Genomic DNA, 16,569 nt, shown 5'->3' with positions numbered 1-16,569 from the left:
TTAGTAGGAAATCATCATTTCATCCGCCAGCTGCTCCTCAAGGCGTCCTATGGCCTGGCTTGCTCCTCGGGTGATCAGGTCTGTGGCAGCATTCTCCATCTCATCAATGGTCATGTGACAGGCCTCAGCTATCTCCCGCTTGGCAAAGTTCACAAACTTGGGGTCCCTGGCATAGAGGCCTAAGCCCTCTGAAATTAAGATCTGAGAAGAGGAGGTATTGAGAAGTGTCACACCAGCAGTATGAGAGTGTCTGCTTAACCCTTGTGTTATCTTCGGGTCATTCTGACCCATCAGTCATTGTGACCCACCGTCGTATTGCGACAACTTTACCGCATACAAAAACAAAGTTAAGCATTTTCTTTTAACCGTTGGGCTGTCTCAGACCCCCCACATTGCGAATGTTAAAAGAAAATTATTTTTATTTGTTTTTGTATTGGGTAAAATTGGGTAAACACAACGATGGTTCGTTATGAACCTTTTGGTCATGTGACCCGAAGGCAGCACGAGGGTTAATATTAATGAACCCTACACAGAAGATGCCTCATCAGCTACAGTAGATCTGTATTTCTGAGCATTATTGCACCCTGCATTACTGAAGAAGACCGAGCAGGTAACGCTTATTCACATAGACATAGGCTGTTGAAGTAGAAGTGCGTTTCAAACAGTACTCAAATAGTAAAAATTATTTTATCATATCTAACCATGAAATAAGACAAGGCCCTGATCCTAGACCCAAACCGAGGCCCAGACTTTATGTTACTCAGGCAGTGACACCAATGACAACAATCACCACTCACCGACTCAACCAGGCTGTCTGCGCTGCCTTTCTCCACATAACTTTGGCTAATGGCCGGCATCCGCACACTGGTGTAGGTCCTAGCCTGCGATGGGGGCCCGGTACCAGCCTGGGCACCAGGGTACCAACCAGGCCGGGCACTTGCTGGCATGCTGGTGATGTTGCTGGAGCCGTCGCCCCACATGGCCTGCTGGGAACTTTCGGCCCCATCCACTACGATCATAGGGGTGTAGAGCAGCCTCCCTCGCCGACCAGCCCCCCCAGATATGCTGGGGGCAGTGGTGCCTGCTGTTGTGTTATTGGCCCAGGAGGACGAGGACAGGGTGGACACGCTGCTGCGGCGAGAGTCTAAGCGAGAGTTCCCCTGGTAGGTGCCTGGGACGGGGATCTCATCCATGCTGGTCTGCGGCCTTAGACACTGGAGGTTGAAGGCAGGTTTCAGACCTGCAAGAGAATCAACACTTGGTGAATGAGGCCTGCCATTAACAGTTGATGGGATGGGGTGAATACGTTTTTTGTAATCCGCCTATCTCACCTGAAGGAGTGGCAGGCAGGAGGCGTCTTCGGACAAATTGCATTCCGGTACCGTTTCCATTGTAGCCATTCCCTGTGCCGTCGTTTCCGGTACTGCCATTTCCGATACTGCCATTTCCGGTGTAGCCGCTTACTATGCTGCCGTTTCCATTGTAGCCGTCCCCATTGTAGCCATTCCCATTGTATCCGTTTCCAGTATAGCCACTGATGCTACTAGTGATGCTAGCTGCATACGTGCTATTACCATTGATGCTGTTGTTGCCATTGTATCCAGTAACAGTTAAGCTATTCCCATTGTGATTCCCATAGGGTGCTCCACCTACAGTCCCATTGGTGACGTTGGGGGCTGGGCTCTGTTCGTATTGTGTCTCCGGTGGTACAGGGGAGGGGAGTACAGGGGTGGAGGGTACAGGGGTATAGGGTACAGGGGTGGAGGGTACAGGGGTATAGGGTACAGGGGTGGAGGGTACAGGGGTATAGGATACAGGGGTGGATGGTACAGGGGTTTCCTGAGGGACCTCCTGATACACATACCTAAATGGGAAGAAACAAGCTCATGTAACATATTTACATGAGCTTTTACATTACTTTTTGAGTATTGACGCAAACACACGGAAGTTCCCTTTAGGAGGATTGGAATATTTTGTGTGACGTTTATCTCACCCTTCTTGGGACACTGTGGTCTGTGCAGCCTCCTGACTACTGTAGTATGTCTGCTCTGACGTGTACGTTTCACCTCCTCCTCCTGCTCCAACGTCTCCAGCATCAACCACCTGTACTTCAGATATCACAACTGCCACTGCTGCTTCCTCGACTCCTCCACCTGTCTCCACCACTGGCTCTGGAGGCACCCAGGTAGGCTCTGGAGGGTACGTTTCTTGAACTGAGTCCATCCTATTAGAGAAGAACAAAACAATATTATGAAAAAGGAAGGAAGGTAACTCGAAAATATAGAGGGTGAATATGCATAATTTTCACACACAGACACACATACACACCGGTAAGGGACAGCATCAGATCTCTGGGGCTGCTCCACAACAACGTTGATATTTGACACCTGGGACTCTGGTCTCCTGTCCTCAGACATGCCCGTCACCTGCTCTGTGATCACCTCGTCAATGACCTCGTTGGGCTCAGGCTCGATGAACACACTAACCTCCTCCATCTCATGGGGGGGCATGTGGGTGGCGGCAGGGGTCATGGTAACAGAGGTGCCAGGCTCTCCACCGTCAAAAACGTTGTCATTCTAAATCAGGAATGAGCCCGAATAAAAACCACAGAGTACACGCAATAGTTAGCACTTAATATGATCGCAATAATTTGATATGTTTCAGATGACAAAGGTCTTTCCGTGGTGATCGGATGGACAGTTAAAAGTCTACAATAGCTCTGCTCACCCTCAAAAACTCTTCATCCACCTCTCCCTCGAACCCTTCCTCATCCTCCAGGTCACAGACCATGGCCAGGCGCATCTCTGGAGCCAGGTCCTGCAGGGTGCGCAGGCCCGCCTGCAGAGCAGCAGATTTGTCCTTCCCCTTCTTCTTCCTCTCCCTCTCCTTCCTCTTGCGGAACTTTTTGAAGTAGTCCTGGATAAGGAAGCTGGCATAGAACTTCCCACATGTCACCTCGTCCCCTGAACAAGAGAGAGGTGTGATGAAACCAGGACAAAGTGAGAGAGGACAAAAGATAGAAGAGATGGAGGATGAATACAAAAATATCTTCAGAAGGACTCGGATCTGCGTGGTAAAAGTTGTAAGTGCTGAGGTTTACCTCTAGGGGGTGGGATGACCTCATCCAGGAGCTTGGGTTTAGTGCGCTTCCATATCTTCTTAATAACTGCCTTTAACTCCTCGTTCTCCTGATCAATAGGCCCTAGTGGAGAGATTACGGTTTAGGGGTCACATAGGTGGCTGGTTTTAATGAACTGTGGAATCTACTGTGTTATGTGTGTGTGAAGGCTGGGTTTGGGGGGGTAATGCCTTGCATGCTAAGGGGCTAACCTTCAGTCTTGATCTTGAGTGAGGTTCGGACAAGGGCAAACAGAGTGGCGTTGAAGGTGACTGTCCCATCACTTTGTAGTGGCACGTTCATTGCAACCAGCCTCTGATGGAACAAGCAGATGAGATGCCCATTCTGAGCAATTTCTGACAGAGATACTTCGAAATACTGACCTTGTTTTTGCCCCCGAGCTTGTCTCTGCTTTACCTGGATTCATCCTAGATGCTGTGATCCCAACCTTGCCTGTCCCGTGGAACCTGAGCTAGCCTTTGCCTTCATTGACCGGTCTGCCCCCGTACGACCTGCGCTTGTGACCTGATAGTAGTCAGGTCACAGTTTCAGATCTCCTCCCTGGCTCTGTGTATCTGTGTGTGACCTCTGCTTGTTTGACTAAGCCTAATAAAACCCACACTTGGATCCGGTACCCTCTGTCCTGGGAGTCCGTTACAATATGCATGTACCACACCATGTAGTCTTCTTTCATAATGTTTTTGGATGCATTAGAATATAGATTTATCAAGTCTATTTGACTCTTTTTCAAATTAGTGTCCCTCTTGACGGGTGTGTGTTACCTTGCAGGCCACACGATGGGGACACAGCTTGCCAAAACCAAGAGGAGGTTGGATCCTGCGCAGTAAGGTGATCACATCTATGTGTTTGATTCGACCCCTGAAACAAGTTGACCAAGACAGCATGTATTAACAATCATCACTGTATACCTGGGAGTGAGTTGACTAAAGGTACGAAAAAGAGGTGAGAACAGTCTTACGTGGCCTCAGGGTCGTAGTCAGACCACACCCTCTTAAACTCGTCCAGGTGATGGGTTCCCAACACAGTCCAGTCTCTTGTTAAGTACTCAAAGTTGTCCATGATGACAGCAATAAACAAGTTAATGATCTGAGTAGAGAGACACAGGCACAAAAAGACGGAACCGGTTAAAACTGAGCTCCAATTCAGGACCTGAGAGGGAAATTCAGGGAACCCTATTCAGTGAAGTGAGAGGGAGCTGAGCCCAGGCTTGCTCTCTCACCAGGAAAGCACAGAGCATGAAGAAGCTGATGAAGTAGAGGTAAGCCAGGTTGCTGCCGCAGGTAAACTCCTCCCCAGGCTCGAAGTCTGACTCCGGGTCACAGCGCCTGCCTGGCAGGGCAGCCAGCATGATCTCCTGCCACTGCTCCCCGGTGGAACACCTTAGAGAAGAGCACAGACATGAGGAGAGGTGAGGAGAGGTGAAGAGAGGAGAAGAGAGGTGAAGAGAGGTGAGGTGAGGTAAGGAAAGGAGTGGTGAGGATAGGTGAAGAGAGGTGAGGAGAGGAGAGGTGAGGATAGAAGAGGTGAGGAGAGGTGAGGTGAAGAGAGGTGAGGAGAGGTGAGGAGAGGAGAGGTGAAGAGAGGAGAGGTGAGGATAGGAGATGAGAGGTGAGGAGAGGTAAGGAGAGGTGAAAAGAGGAGAGGTGAGGAGACGTGAGGAACATTCACCTGAACAGCAGCAGGACAGACATGAAGAAGGTCTGGAAATTGTTGTTCCTGTTAATATGTGTGTTGTCGTCTACAGCCACCTTACCAAACGTCTGCAGGGATGGAGAGCAGAGTTCAATTTCACATACCTTGTACAAACCAAGGGCACCGTCACACCGTCACAGTGGGAATACAAGCAGAAGGTAATACAAAAAACACACAGACAGCACACAGAGATCTCACATACCTGCATACCAATCACAGCATAGATGAAAAAGATCATAGCAATCAGCAAACCAACATACGGCAAGGCCTGAGAGAGAGACAGAGAGAGAGAGAGAGAGAGAGAGAGAGAGAGAGAGAGAGAGAGAGAGAGAGAGAGAGAAGAGAGAGAAAGAGAGAGAGAAAATGCACTGAGATACATATGATGCACTGTAACAAAATTATCAAGTGTAAGACATTGTAAAAATTACTGACCTGTAGGGACTTGACAAAGGTCCATAGAAGGATTCGAATACCCTCCCCTTTGCTGAGCAGCTTGACCAGTCGCATGACTCGAAATAGACGGAAGAATGTGATTGACACTTTAGAGCTTTCCCCTTTGCCCTGCAAACAGACAGACAGGGAAAAAAAACAGAGAAAGTGAGAAACGAGAGAGAAAAAGACAGAAAGAGAGACAGGAAGAGAGAAAAAGAGAGGTTTTTAGAGACATGTTAGTGTTATGTAAGAAGTGAAGCTGAAAGTTACACACACAGTGTTAAAGACAAACCATTCTGTGGTTTAGATTCTTACCTCTCCATGACCCCCACCTCCACTCTGGATCCGTAAGTAAAGGACAACGTGTAGGATGAAAGAGAACACAACACACGTTATATTATTGTTGAGTCAATAATTAGAACATTTTCCTGCCAACTACAAACAGGAGTTTCAAGAGACTTTTCAGGTGGGCCTACTGTATATGTAACTATATGTAATGTTGTTGCACAGATGTTATACTTAATTTGATACACCTGGATTCTTACTTATAATTGTGTGTCTATTCAAGCTACCTGTTTGGAATTCTAAAAATGTATAACTCACACTTAATTCAGACACTGCAATGTCCAACACACTCCCCACAACAATCAAAGCATCAAAGGAGTTCCAGGCATCCATGAAATAGTGCTGCATTCAAAAACAGGGTCAGACATAGTTAGCAGTAGCACCCACTTCTACCACACAATCATGTCATGATATGACATAGAGGTCTGAACATTCCGAGGGGAGAAAGTTGAACCTTACAGCAGGTCTGAGGGCCAGTAGCTTGATGATCATCTCGAAGGTGAAGACAACAGTGAAGATCATGTTGAGAATGTCCATAATGGAGGTGAACAATTTAGATTGCTCATAGTGCTGGGGAGGACAACGTAACATGGTTTTATTTGAGCGCATGTTCACAGAATTTTATACATTTAGTGTTGAAATATTTCCTGCTCTCAAAAGATGATTTAAAAGTATAAAGTTTACACTACAATTACTTCACGTGTTGACATACTGTGGGTTTACTTGTATAATATTTGTGTTGAGAATTCAGGGTGCACAACAGTCTCATACCTGCACAGCCAAAGTGAGGGTATTGAGAACAATCAGCACAAACATGATGTATTCAAACTGGCTGGAGTTGATGATCTTCCAGAACTTCAACTGAGACGGGTTTTTGGGAATGTAGATCTTTATGGGCTGAGCTTTCAGGGCGTAGTACACGCATTGTCTCTGTAGGGAAACAGTGGAGTGATGAAAGAGAACCTATTTGCTTCATTTGAAGTTGTTGTCGTGTGACTAAGTTGTGATGTAGCTTAATCCAACTGTAGGATAGAAAAGTTCTAACTTGATTTTTGTTGAGTTCACAGTTTTTGAATTCTGATTCTCCCTGTTCACGGAAGGTGATGATGACAAAACCCACGAAGATGTTCATCATGAAGAAGGCGATGATGATGATGTAGATGATGAAGAAGATGGAGATCTCCACCCGGTAGTTATAGATAGGACCGTGGTTCACAGCATTGGCATCAATAGCTTTGTACAGGAGCCTAGGAGTTGGTACAAGAGATAAAGAGACAAATCATCTTCGTGTTTTGAAAACATACCTTCTCTCAATCCGTTTAAGTCATTGTTTTCATCCTCTCAATAACTATCTTTATCATGTACTAATCTACAACATGAACAGAGTCATTATATCACTCACTGGGGCCAGCCTTCAAACGTGGACACCGTAAATAGAGCCAGCATGCCCATGAGAACATTGTCAAAGTTGAATTCACTGTTCTCCCAGATCCTCTCTTTCACCATGGGGTGATTCATATCACCATCCTTAAACACCACAAATGTGCCCCTAAAATCACACACACACACACACACACACACACACACACACACACACACACACACACACACACACACACACACACACACACACACACACATACACACACACACACACACACACACACACACACACACAGTGTGAGTGATGCAGTAACATTGAAAAAACAAAATGATGTAGACTAAATGTTTTTGTTAAATAACATAATGACTCATACTTGCACTCGTATGGATTATGTCTTGCTTCATCGGTACATCTATAGAATCTCCCCTGTAACAGAGTTAATAAACAAATTCCTTTATGATAACTGAAAAAATTATGACAATAGTTGCAAATAACATATTCTTTGTCATGTACAAAGTAGGACCAAGTACCTTGAAAAGCTGCACTCCAATGCAAGCGAACATGAACTGGAGAAGTGTCGTGACAATCAAGATGTTACCAATGGTGCGGATTGCCACAAACACACACTGCACGACATTCTGTTAACAGAAGAACAAACAAAAGCTAACCAGTAAGATCAGTTTATTTATATATATTAGTATAACAAGCTTTTGAAGTTTCACGCAACACAGAGAGTGTTGGCCATCACTGCAGTATTGACTCTTACCTTGAGGCCCTTGGCTCGGTTGATGGCTCGAAGAGGCCTGAGCACTCGCAGCACTCTGAGAATCTTTACCACAGAGATGGCACTCGAACTGAAGATAACATCACACAAAGTGAGAAAGAGGGAAGAATAGGCATGTTCTGTATAGGAACAGAAGTGCTTTTAACATGCTAACTAGTCAGGAGTCAGTCCTGTACATGAGCTCCCATACTCACTGGAGGAAGAAGGAGGCGAGAGACACACTGACGACCACCAGGTCGAGCATGTTGAAAGCATTCCTACAGAAGGACCCTGGATGCAGGAAGGCTCCATACACTGTCACCTAGAGAGGACAATGGAGGGTAGAATGAGGAGCTGTGGCTAGAGCAGTACAAACATCCTGGGTTTTGCTGATCACAGAGACTATATAATACTGGATCCATAGCGTGGACTTTTACCTTCAGTACAATCTCCACTGTGAAGATCGAGGTAAAGACGTAGTCAGCATATCCTAACACCTGACAATAGGAGAAATATTAAGCATGAAATAATTAGTGTATTTAAGTGATAACATTAGTATGAGCATTAAAGCAGATGTGTGGTTAGACCATGAATGTAGATAAATGACAAGGTGGATGGTGGCTCTGGACAACAAGGTGATGAAGCTGGATGGTTGCTATGAGTGTCAGTGCTAGACAGTGAGGGTGACAGTAGCTGGGTTAACAGTTAACAGAGAATGTGGAAGACTGGTGAGGGGGGCCTTACGTTGTTCCTGAAAGAATGAGCCCTGATCGGATCCTCAGCAGCCAGTGAGATACTACCGAGGATGATGAAAACTAGGATGAGGTTGGTAAAGTAGGGGTGATGGATGAGGTTGTGACAGGCCACTCGGAGACTGAGGTGAAAGACAGTAATGTCAGCATTGGTTCGACACGAATCCATTTAAGAATCATACAAAAGTATACCAGTTTCACACTGATGGATCTGATGATGATAATTGTGACCACGACTGACCAGTTTCTCTTCCCCAGCAGGAAGAAGGAGCTTCCATCAGGAATGGGGACAATCTTCTCTTTAGGTGGGGAGAAGTCTGGCTTGAGGGGCACCACCCCTGAAACAGGAAGCAGACCAAGGGGGGGTCAGAGAGAGCACCACAAGCTGACGACCACAACAGACGGTGTGACGTCACACTTACCTTCCAGCCCCTCGATGGCTCTCAGTTCCTCGTTCTCCTCCCAGTCATCCATCTCATTCTGCAGCCACACAGCAGGCAGGGGTGAACACACACAGGATCAGACACACTGGGATCCAAGCCCAGATATCTCACCCCACGAATGAAGCAGATCGTAAACAGCATGCAGCAACCATGGAGAAGGACGGAGGCTTACCCCAGCATCTTCATCTTCTCGCTCCTCATCATCTTCCCACTCATCGTCCTCCTCTTTCTTCTCCCTGCGAGACAAAGTTCCATCAGCACTGAGGACACTTGGCTTAGTGCTGCACAGACTGGATGGCATTTATTTATTTTTTTGTCCCTGGACTCGTGTGGTGTTTAGTACTTACTCCACCTTCTTTTTGCCTCCATCTCCAGCCAAGTTGTCTACAGCGATAGCCAAGAAGACGTTTAGCAAGATGTCTGAGCAGGGGATAAGGACCATGAACGTGACAGCATCAACTTAGTGCAGCCTCATTCAAACAGTCAACATTATGGTACTTGGATGGGTCTATAGATCTGTATTCTTTGATCAAATAACACATGAGAACAACCAACGTAAGCAAGAGTAGATTCAAATGGGATACAGTTGCCACAAACGAAGAGGATGACAAAGTAGATGCACACAATCATGTTTGGGAATAATGGTCCTCCATATGCCATGATGCCATCATACATGACAGCATTCCAGTCCTCCCCAGTAAGAATCTAGAGAGGGTGGAGGAAGAGCCAGCTCTTAACAAATGAACAGCACAGGATTGTAAAGCATCATAAGGAGGAACCCTGAGTTAAACAGCACCTGGAAGCAAGTAAGCAGAGCCTGAGGGAAGGAGTCAAAGGTGCTCCTCTTCATCTGAGTCTCATCAAAGTTGAATTTGCCCCCGAACAGCTGCATGCCCAGCAGGGCGAAGATGATGAGGAAGAGGAAGAGGAGGAGCAGCAGGGAGCAGATAGCCTTCATGGAGTTGAGCAGCGAATTCACCAAGTTTGACAGAGCAGCCCAGTGCCTGAGCAGGAGAGCGGTGACAGATCAAGGGATAGGTTATCTTCACAGTGAGGCCATGATTACAACACTGTTGCAGAAAAAGGCCCTACTGCAAGGGCATAAATCCCGTTAATCTCAACAGACAATGACAGCAGTGATTGTAGGCTCTCTCCCCTTCTCAGCTATAAAGTACCGCGTCACTTTGAAGATCCTGAGCAGCCGGACGCAGCGCAGCACAGAGATCCCGATGGGAGGGATGAACTCCATCTCCACCAGCAGCGTCTCCAGGATGCCACCGCACACAACGAAGCAGTCGAAGCGGTTGAACAGAGCCATGAAGTAGATCTGCAGCCCGAAGCTGTACATCTTCATCAGCATCTCCATGGTAAACAGCATCAACAGGACTTTATTAGCTCGCTCTGGTAAACAGGTAGGGCATAGGGGGGAAAAGGCTTTGAGTGCGTTGCTTTCAAATACATCAGGTTTACACATAGAGGAAAGATGGAGTGACGGAGAGGGGGAGAGGGGATGCTGACCCTGCACGTCGGTGAGCCATTTTGGCTGGCCGTAGTGTTCGGAGGCGCTGGCGACTGTGTTGAGGAACACCAGGAGCAGCACCAGCCAGTAAAAGTTAGTGGACTTGACTGCGACACGACAGTTCTTCCTGAAGGCATGGTTCAGCTGGCACAGCTGGTCACTGGGGGAAGACAGAGTGACGAGTCACCAGGAGGGGACAGGGCAGACAGACACTTGTCACCAGCTTCGTCACAGTAGAAGTCTTTAGTCTGTTGTTTTACACAGCTGTGATGTCTGAGAAGCTTACCAGAAACTGTTAGCCATCATCTTAGCCCTGTGGAGGAAAACAAACAATCAGAGCATGTCTTCAGGATCATTACTGAATATTCTTGATAGGGAAGACCACAGTCCCAAAATTAAATGTTTCTTTCTGTCTCCTTACATGAGTGATGCGCAGAAGCCATTGTCATCATCTAGATATGCCTCAAACTCCGAGTCTGAATCGGATTCTGTAGCACACAGAGTAGAGCCACTGGTGTCAGACAGAAGGAACTAGAAAGCAGACCTTTATGGACTGGGTTAACAAACTGACCATACCTCCATCCTCATTGTGTTTGTACCAGCCAAATTTCTTCATCATCTTCTTTTTAGCAACAGCAGCACCTGAAGGAGATGCGAGAAGAAATTTAGGATTTTACTGGTGTATGAGTGTGTGTGTGTGTGTTGTGTGTGTGTGTGTGTGTGTGTGAGTGAGTGTTTAGCTCACGTTTGTTTCCATCCTCGTCCTTCTCCTCTGCCTCAATGAGCCAGTCCATGTAGCCACACATATCCTCTTCCATCTGCTTCTTCTCCTGAGCCATCTGCAGCTCTCCACGGGCCACAGCCTTCTCTCTCTCCTTGGAGAACTCTCTGGACACAAAATCACACACAATCCAAAACCAGAATAAACACAAGATAATGGCCTTCACAGACACGTTTGGTAAAACAACAATTCTCCTATGTTGACATCACTGACCCGCTCAACACTCCCAATACAAGGTTGAGGACAAAGAACGAGCCAAAGATAACCAGAGACACAAAGTAAACCCAGGGAAGCTCAAAGCCGATGGCGTCATTCATCTGCATTGAGAAAGAGAATAGAGACAGGGAGAAAAGGCTTAACCTATCTGTTCCTCCAAATTTACAGAGACTATGAGTAAGATTGGGGAGGTTAAAGGGGAAGATGTTCCTGTTACCCAGTAGAGCACGTCAGTCCAGCCTTCCATGGTGATGCACTGGAACACTGTCAACATGGCAAAGAAGATGTTGTCAAAGTTTGTGATCCCACCGTTTGGCCCCTCCCACTTGCCCCTGCACTCAGTCCCGTTTCCGACACACAGGCGTCCGTTTCCAGCGAACGCACATGGTGTGGGGTCGTCATCCACGTTCAGCTCTAGGAGAGCAGATGAAAGGGATAGCCGTGAAACATCTGTTTTGATGGAAAACTTGTACTTTCTAATAAATGGTTTTGGTTCTAATAGGGTCTTAATCGTACAGTTCATTCAATATTCAATGTCATATACATGGCAGGTTTCTATGTGTGACTGAGCAGATGTGCAGACCTGTGCCTGAGAAGAAGCAGGTCTTGTGCATCCTGCCGATGAAGAGCTCCAGGCCAATGATAGCGTAAATGATGATGACAAACATGACTAGCAGACCGATGTGAAGCAGGGGAACCATGGCCTTCATGATGGAGTTCAACACAATCTGCAAACCTGGAGAAACACAGACAATGCTGAGATTCACTCCAATTGTATTCCATACCATAACGAAAGGATAACGTTCAAAACATTACATTCAAACATGCACACATGCACACACACAGAGTCCATCTCCAAACTCACTAGGGACTCCAGACACCAGCCTCAGAGGTCGGAGCACCCTGAAGGCTCGGAGAGCCTTGACGTCCAGGCCTCCTGGCTTTCCTGCAGCATGGTGGGCCTCCCCAGGCTTGTGTTCGGTCATTCCCTCACCCAGCACACTTAACAACCTGGAACCATCCAACACACACACAAACACACACACACACAGCCATAAACACACAAACATATATCTGGCAGGTGATCCTGACTGAAGAACAGTGATGGTGATGACAGAGGAAAACAGGAAGCAGACATATAGTAAAACACATACCCAACAATGACAATAACAAAATCCAGCAAGTTCCATCCGCTGCGTATGTAGGCGCTGGGGTGCATGACCAAGCCGTAGGCCAGAATTTTTGTAAAAGTTTCAATGGTGAAGATTACAAGAAAGACATACTCCACTTGTTCCTGAAATCCCAGAGGTTATTAGTCAGATTTGTAAAGCAGTAAGGGAGTCTGTCACTCTTGAAACTGGATAAATGAAGCAATAGCTGCTCAAATAAAGAATAGTTTAAAATGTCTTTAAGGAGTAAGTTTGATATAAACCTATATTTTTGTGCTTTACGATACTAGTAATGATATTGTTGGTGTACAGTTCATGGGAGGCTCAACTGAACACATTTCTGGAGCAGATTGAAACAGCTTTCTACCCTGATAACCTACTGCCCAGGACAAGCTTAAGCTGGTCACCAGAGCCTTGTCAGTCACCTTTAGCCTAATGCTGCTAATCGCTAGCACCAGAGTTACTAGACTTCTACTTCAGCCTACTGTATATTTATAACTTTACTGTTAATTTAGCAACAATGACATCCACTGACTGCAGCCTACAAGTGGGGGTAGCTGTACCTGTGATCAAGATGCCAAAACTAAATGTACGCAGATCATAGAGGCTTATTTGTTGTTTTGTGTCCTTATGGATATGTGAATATGTTTATTTGGAATCTGCTCATTTATTTGGAATTATGGTGGATGGAATATTACAGTAACTTGTGACAATCCACTCTAGGTTTTACCCTCCAAACTAAATCCAAGAGAGGGATCTACTCCCAAGAGTAGAGGGAAACCAGGGATCATAGAACAACACCTCAGCATATGGTCTGTGGGGGACGGGCCAGTGTGCTGATCAGCACAGGTCTTCTCTGATGATATCACCTGCAGCTCAATGTAAACTATATAGTAGAGGACCTAATTAGTGAATCACCTGCTGCTTCTACACTGGATATCTTAGTTAATTTGAATGTTGTGATCTCCATAATGCATGCCTTACAGAGTGCAAAATCAATCTATACTAGTACTAAAACACAGAAAGAAAGACAGAAAGAAAGAAAGAGTGAGTGAGTGAGTGAGAGAGTGGAGAGAGAGAGAGAGAGAGAGAGAGAGAGAGAGAGATAGAGAGAGAGAGAGAGAGAGAGAGAGAGAGAGAGAGAGAGAGAGAGAGAGAGAGAGAGAGAGAGAGAGAGAGAGAGAGAGAGAGAGAGAGAGAGAGAGAGAGAGAGAGAGAAGCAGATGGTCAGTTCTTAAGTGCCATTATCTCTGACTGGCCTATATTCTGACCACAACTTTTCTTCTTTAAATCCATGATGCTTGAACCAATTAAACTCCCTATCCTTCTTAGTAAATGCTGAAATGTTATTACACCTTGTTCAAAAGACCTCCCTTAAACCATTTGCAGTAAAGATGACTTAGGACTATTCATTGTTTGTTTTCATGGCCTAGTTAGTGACATCTTCCTAAGCCCTCACCAGTTGGTGGTTGGTGGCATTGGAGTCATCATCTGGGTAAGGTTTGGTTACCCCCATGGCCACACAGTTGGCAAATATGGCAAGTAGAATGAAAATATCAAAAGGCGTAAAGGAACTGTTAAGGATGAACACATTCAATGGCATGCAGCCCTGACACGAATAACGGTCACAGAGTAGCAAACACAAAGCAGATAAACCTAGAAGGATATTTCCATTCCACAAGGGCCAGGGCAGCCATGCGAATGGGGTTGCTAAGGGTGAGGCAGCAGAGAGCTCTGGGGGCGCGGAGAGCAGACTTGTTGGCCTGCATGGCCTTCTTGGCATTTGCTCCTCTCTTCCTGGCTCCGCCAGCCGAGGCGGAGTCTGCCTTGGCGCCGCCATCCCCGCCCGCCCCATCAAGGCCGTCTGAAGAAGAAGAAAAGGCAGACATAGACAGTCTTGATAAAGAGGGCAGGCTCTGTTTTAGGGGACAACCCTCTGTCAAAGAGGTGGCCTTCCTTTCAGCTGCCACAAGAAAATTGAGTCGAGCTGTGTATTGTATACACGTCCTTGAGTCAGTGTAGTGGGTAAACTTAACTTTGTTCTGACCTAACTTTTATTTGACCCTTATGATCCTTTTTAATTTATTTGGGGCTGCTCTGACATCGGATTTTTTCTTCAGTAATTTATAAAGTTCTTCCTAATCTAATCAAATGTTGTGGGTTAACTCAAGATGAGTCCTGTACTGGATTTGTACTGTTTGTGCTGTGCAATGTCTAGAGGCATATTCAAAATATTAAATGTATTGTACATATGTATTTCAACCCCATAATAGTGTATGTATTTTCTTTATCCCTGTGACGTTCAAATGAGCAAGAATCACACGTAAATTTAATTTTATTTAACATTGTATTAATTTAGTAGATACATGTGTCCAGTTTTTTGCCTAATACCCCCATGCCTATACACTTGGCTAGTTAACACCTTGGTATGCACTGATAAGGTATTTATTGTAAGAATATCATATATACATAATATTATCTAAATAATCTAACTGGGTCACATTATAGGGGGCAGTTTATTGACATGTGGCCATGGTTTATAGTTGGTGGGTATTCAGTATTTTTTCCTGATAATGACAGTTTGAGACCAGGTGAGGCGCCATATTAGAAGACCAGATGTGACCTACTTCTTTATAGAGCAGCAGCACGAGATTTAACACAGTGCAACCCCAGGGTAGGGCAGCCTGCACCTGTTGAACCGGGCCCTAAAGGTTTCACATGGCCCCTGTCCAAATGTGACATTTTTTTATAATATATTGTGATGCGGGCTAGTGTAAGTGTAACCGTTAACAACCCTTTGGATGAGTTTTACTATTAAACAAATACCGTGAGGTGTGTTTACTATGTGCCATAACTGTAAGAACACATGAGGCTATTGGTGTGATATACCTTTGTTTGTAAACAAATAATGGGTTTAATGTTATTATCCAGGTTGTGGTGCATTATAGAGAATAATACTCCTTCATGCCCTGTTCCTAGTTTGGACATATGATTATAGAATGTAGCTTTACTGTAATGATAATGTATAGTTTACATTGTAATTTATTTGCATAGGCCCTTATCAGGCCTTTGCCATGCTGTGCCATGCTAACAATTACCTGTATGGCAACTTATACACACTGAAATCACATCACACTGAGAACTAAACGATGGGGATATTCATAAAAGAAAAATCTTACCTTTTCGCTCCATGTTGTAGTTCAGTACCACGGTATGTCTTCACAGAAACCCACCATGAAATCCACGGATAGGTTTTGATGCGTAACTAACATACAACACAGGAACTCTTCTCTGGTGGAAAATGTGAATTTCTACATAGGCATTTCACCGTTTACGTGCGCCATGTGCCATCATGGCCCAATCTCGCAATTAAAATGGTTAGCAAGAATGTTTGCAGGAACATGTATATTTCGAAAACTACACAAGGGTAGACAATGCAAAGGTAATGTTGGAAGAATTTAAAAAAAGATAGCCTATGTATCCAAAGACTGCAGGGACCCACTCGGTTCGCCTTGAACTCAGGATTAAACTAATTGAGCCGTTTAAAGGGATGACCGTTCTGAAATCTATTAAAGGGAAGGGTGGAGTGGAAATTTAAGAGAAACTTCTGGAGAACATGATTTAAAGATTCTACGATATCAATCAATATAACCCATGGCTTCTTCTTTCGAGACTGGGACACCACCACCTGTTGCTTCTGGAGCGGGTATTCCAGTACCATGGATAGCATCCCATCGATTTAGCCTGCTAGGCCAAGAAGAGGTATAGGGGTCGCACCTAGCTTACATTTGTTAATCCGTTGAGCGCTTGAACGGTGAATTTAGAAGTAGCCTACGTACCCAATACAGAATCATGCTTTAGTCGGACTTCTTTATCTGAGACGTGAAGAAAAATAACGTAGTTCCAAGTAATTTAGAATCTTTATTTTTGTCAT

At 45.4% G+C, this 16,569-nt stretch overlaps 1 protein-coding gene across 1 annotated transcript; it reads right to left on the bottom strand.

The window, feature by feature from the left end:
• Positions 1–15,827, bottom strand: cacna1fa (calcium channel, voltage-dependent, L type, alpha 1F subunit a). The gene is made up of 46 exons (XM_067239053.1): positions 15,815–15,827; positions 14,304–14,499; positions 14,095–14,200; positions 12,621–12,760; positions 12,332–12,477; positions 12,050–12,202; positions 11,684–11,880; positions 11,464–11,567; positions 11,215–11,357; positions 11,037–11,111; positions 10,891–10,957; positions 10,756–10,782; positions 10,469–10,629; positions 10,126–10,351; positions 9,747–9,954; positions 9,535–9,655; positions 9,298–9,370; positions 9,123–9,186; positions 8,930–8,987; positions 8,749–8,845; positions 8,500–8,629; positions 8,193–8,252; positions 7,971–8,077; positions 7,759–7,846; positions 7,523–7,630; positions 7,366–7,418; positions 7,011–7,157; positions 6,654–6,855; positions 6,380–6,538; positions 6,068–6,178; positions 5,867–5,950; positions 5,579–5,602; positions 5,264–5,392; positions 5,034–5,099; positions 4,808–4,899; positions 4,359–4,518; positions 4,098–4,225; positions 3,901–3,997; positions 3,331–3,433; positions 3,101–3,202; positions 2,749–2,963; positions 2,329–2,576; positions 1,994–2,224; positions 1,332–1,864; positions 798–1,240; positions 1–201 (listed from the first exon to the last, which is right to left on the bottom strand). Exons 1-46 carry the CDS (start codon positions 15,825–15,827, stop codon positions 1–3), a joined length of 6,396 nt encoding a protein of 2,131 aa, XP_067095154.1.
• Positions 15,828–16,569: the final 742 nt, after the last annotated feature.

This window comes from Osmerus mordax, chromosome 7, assembly GCF_038355195.1.
Source record: "Osmerus mordax isolate fOsmMor3 chromosome 7, fOsmMor3.pri, whole genome shotgun sequence".
NCBI lineage: Eukaryota > Metazoa > Chordata > Actinopteri > Osmeriformes > Osmeridae > Osmerus > Osmerus mordax.
The sequence above is the reverse complement of the archived record's forward strand: the minus strand, read 5'-3'. Positions and strand labels throughout refer to the sequence as shown.

Coding starts and splice junctions, on each gene's coding strand:
- cacna1fa (XM_067239053.1), bottom strand. Junction 6,856..7,010: donor ACGTTTGAAGGCTGGCCCCA/GTGAGTGATATA, acceptor ACCAACTCCTAG/GCTCCTGTACAAAGCTATTG. Junction 6,539..6,653: donor GTGAACTCAACAAAAATCAA/GTTAGAACTTTT, acceptor GTTTCCCTACAG/AGACAATGCGTGTACTACGC.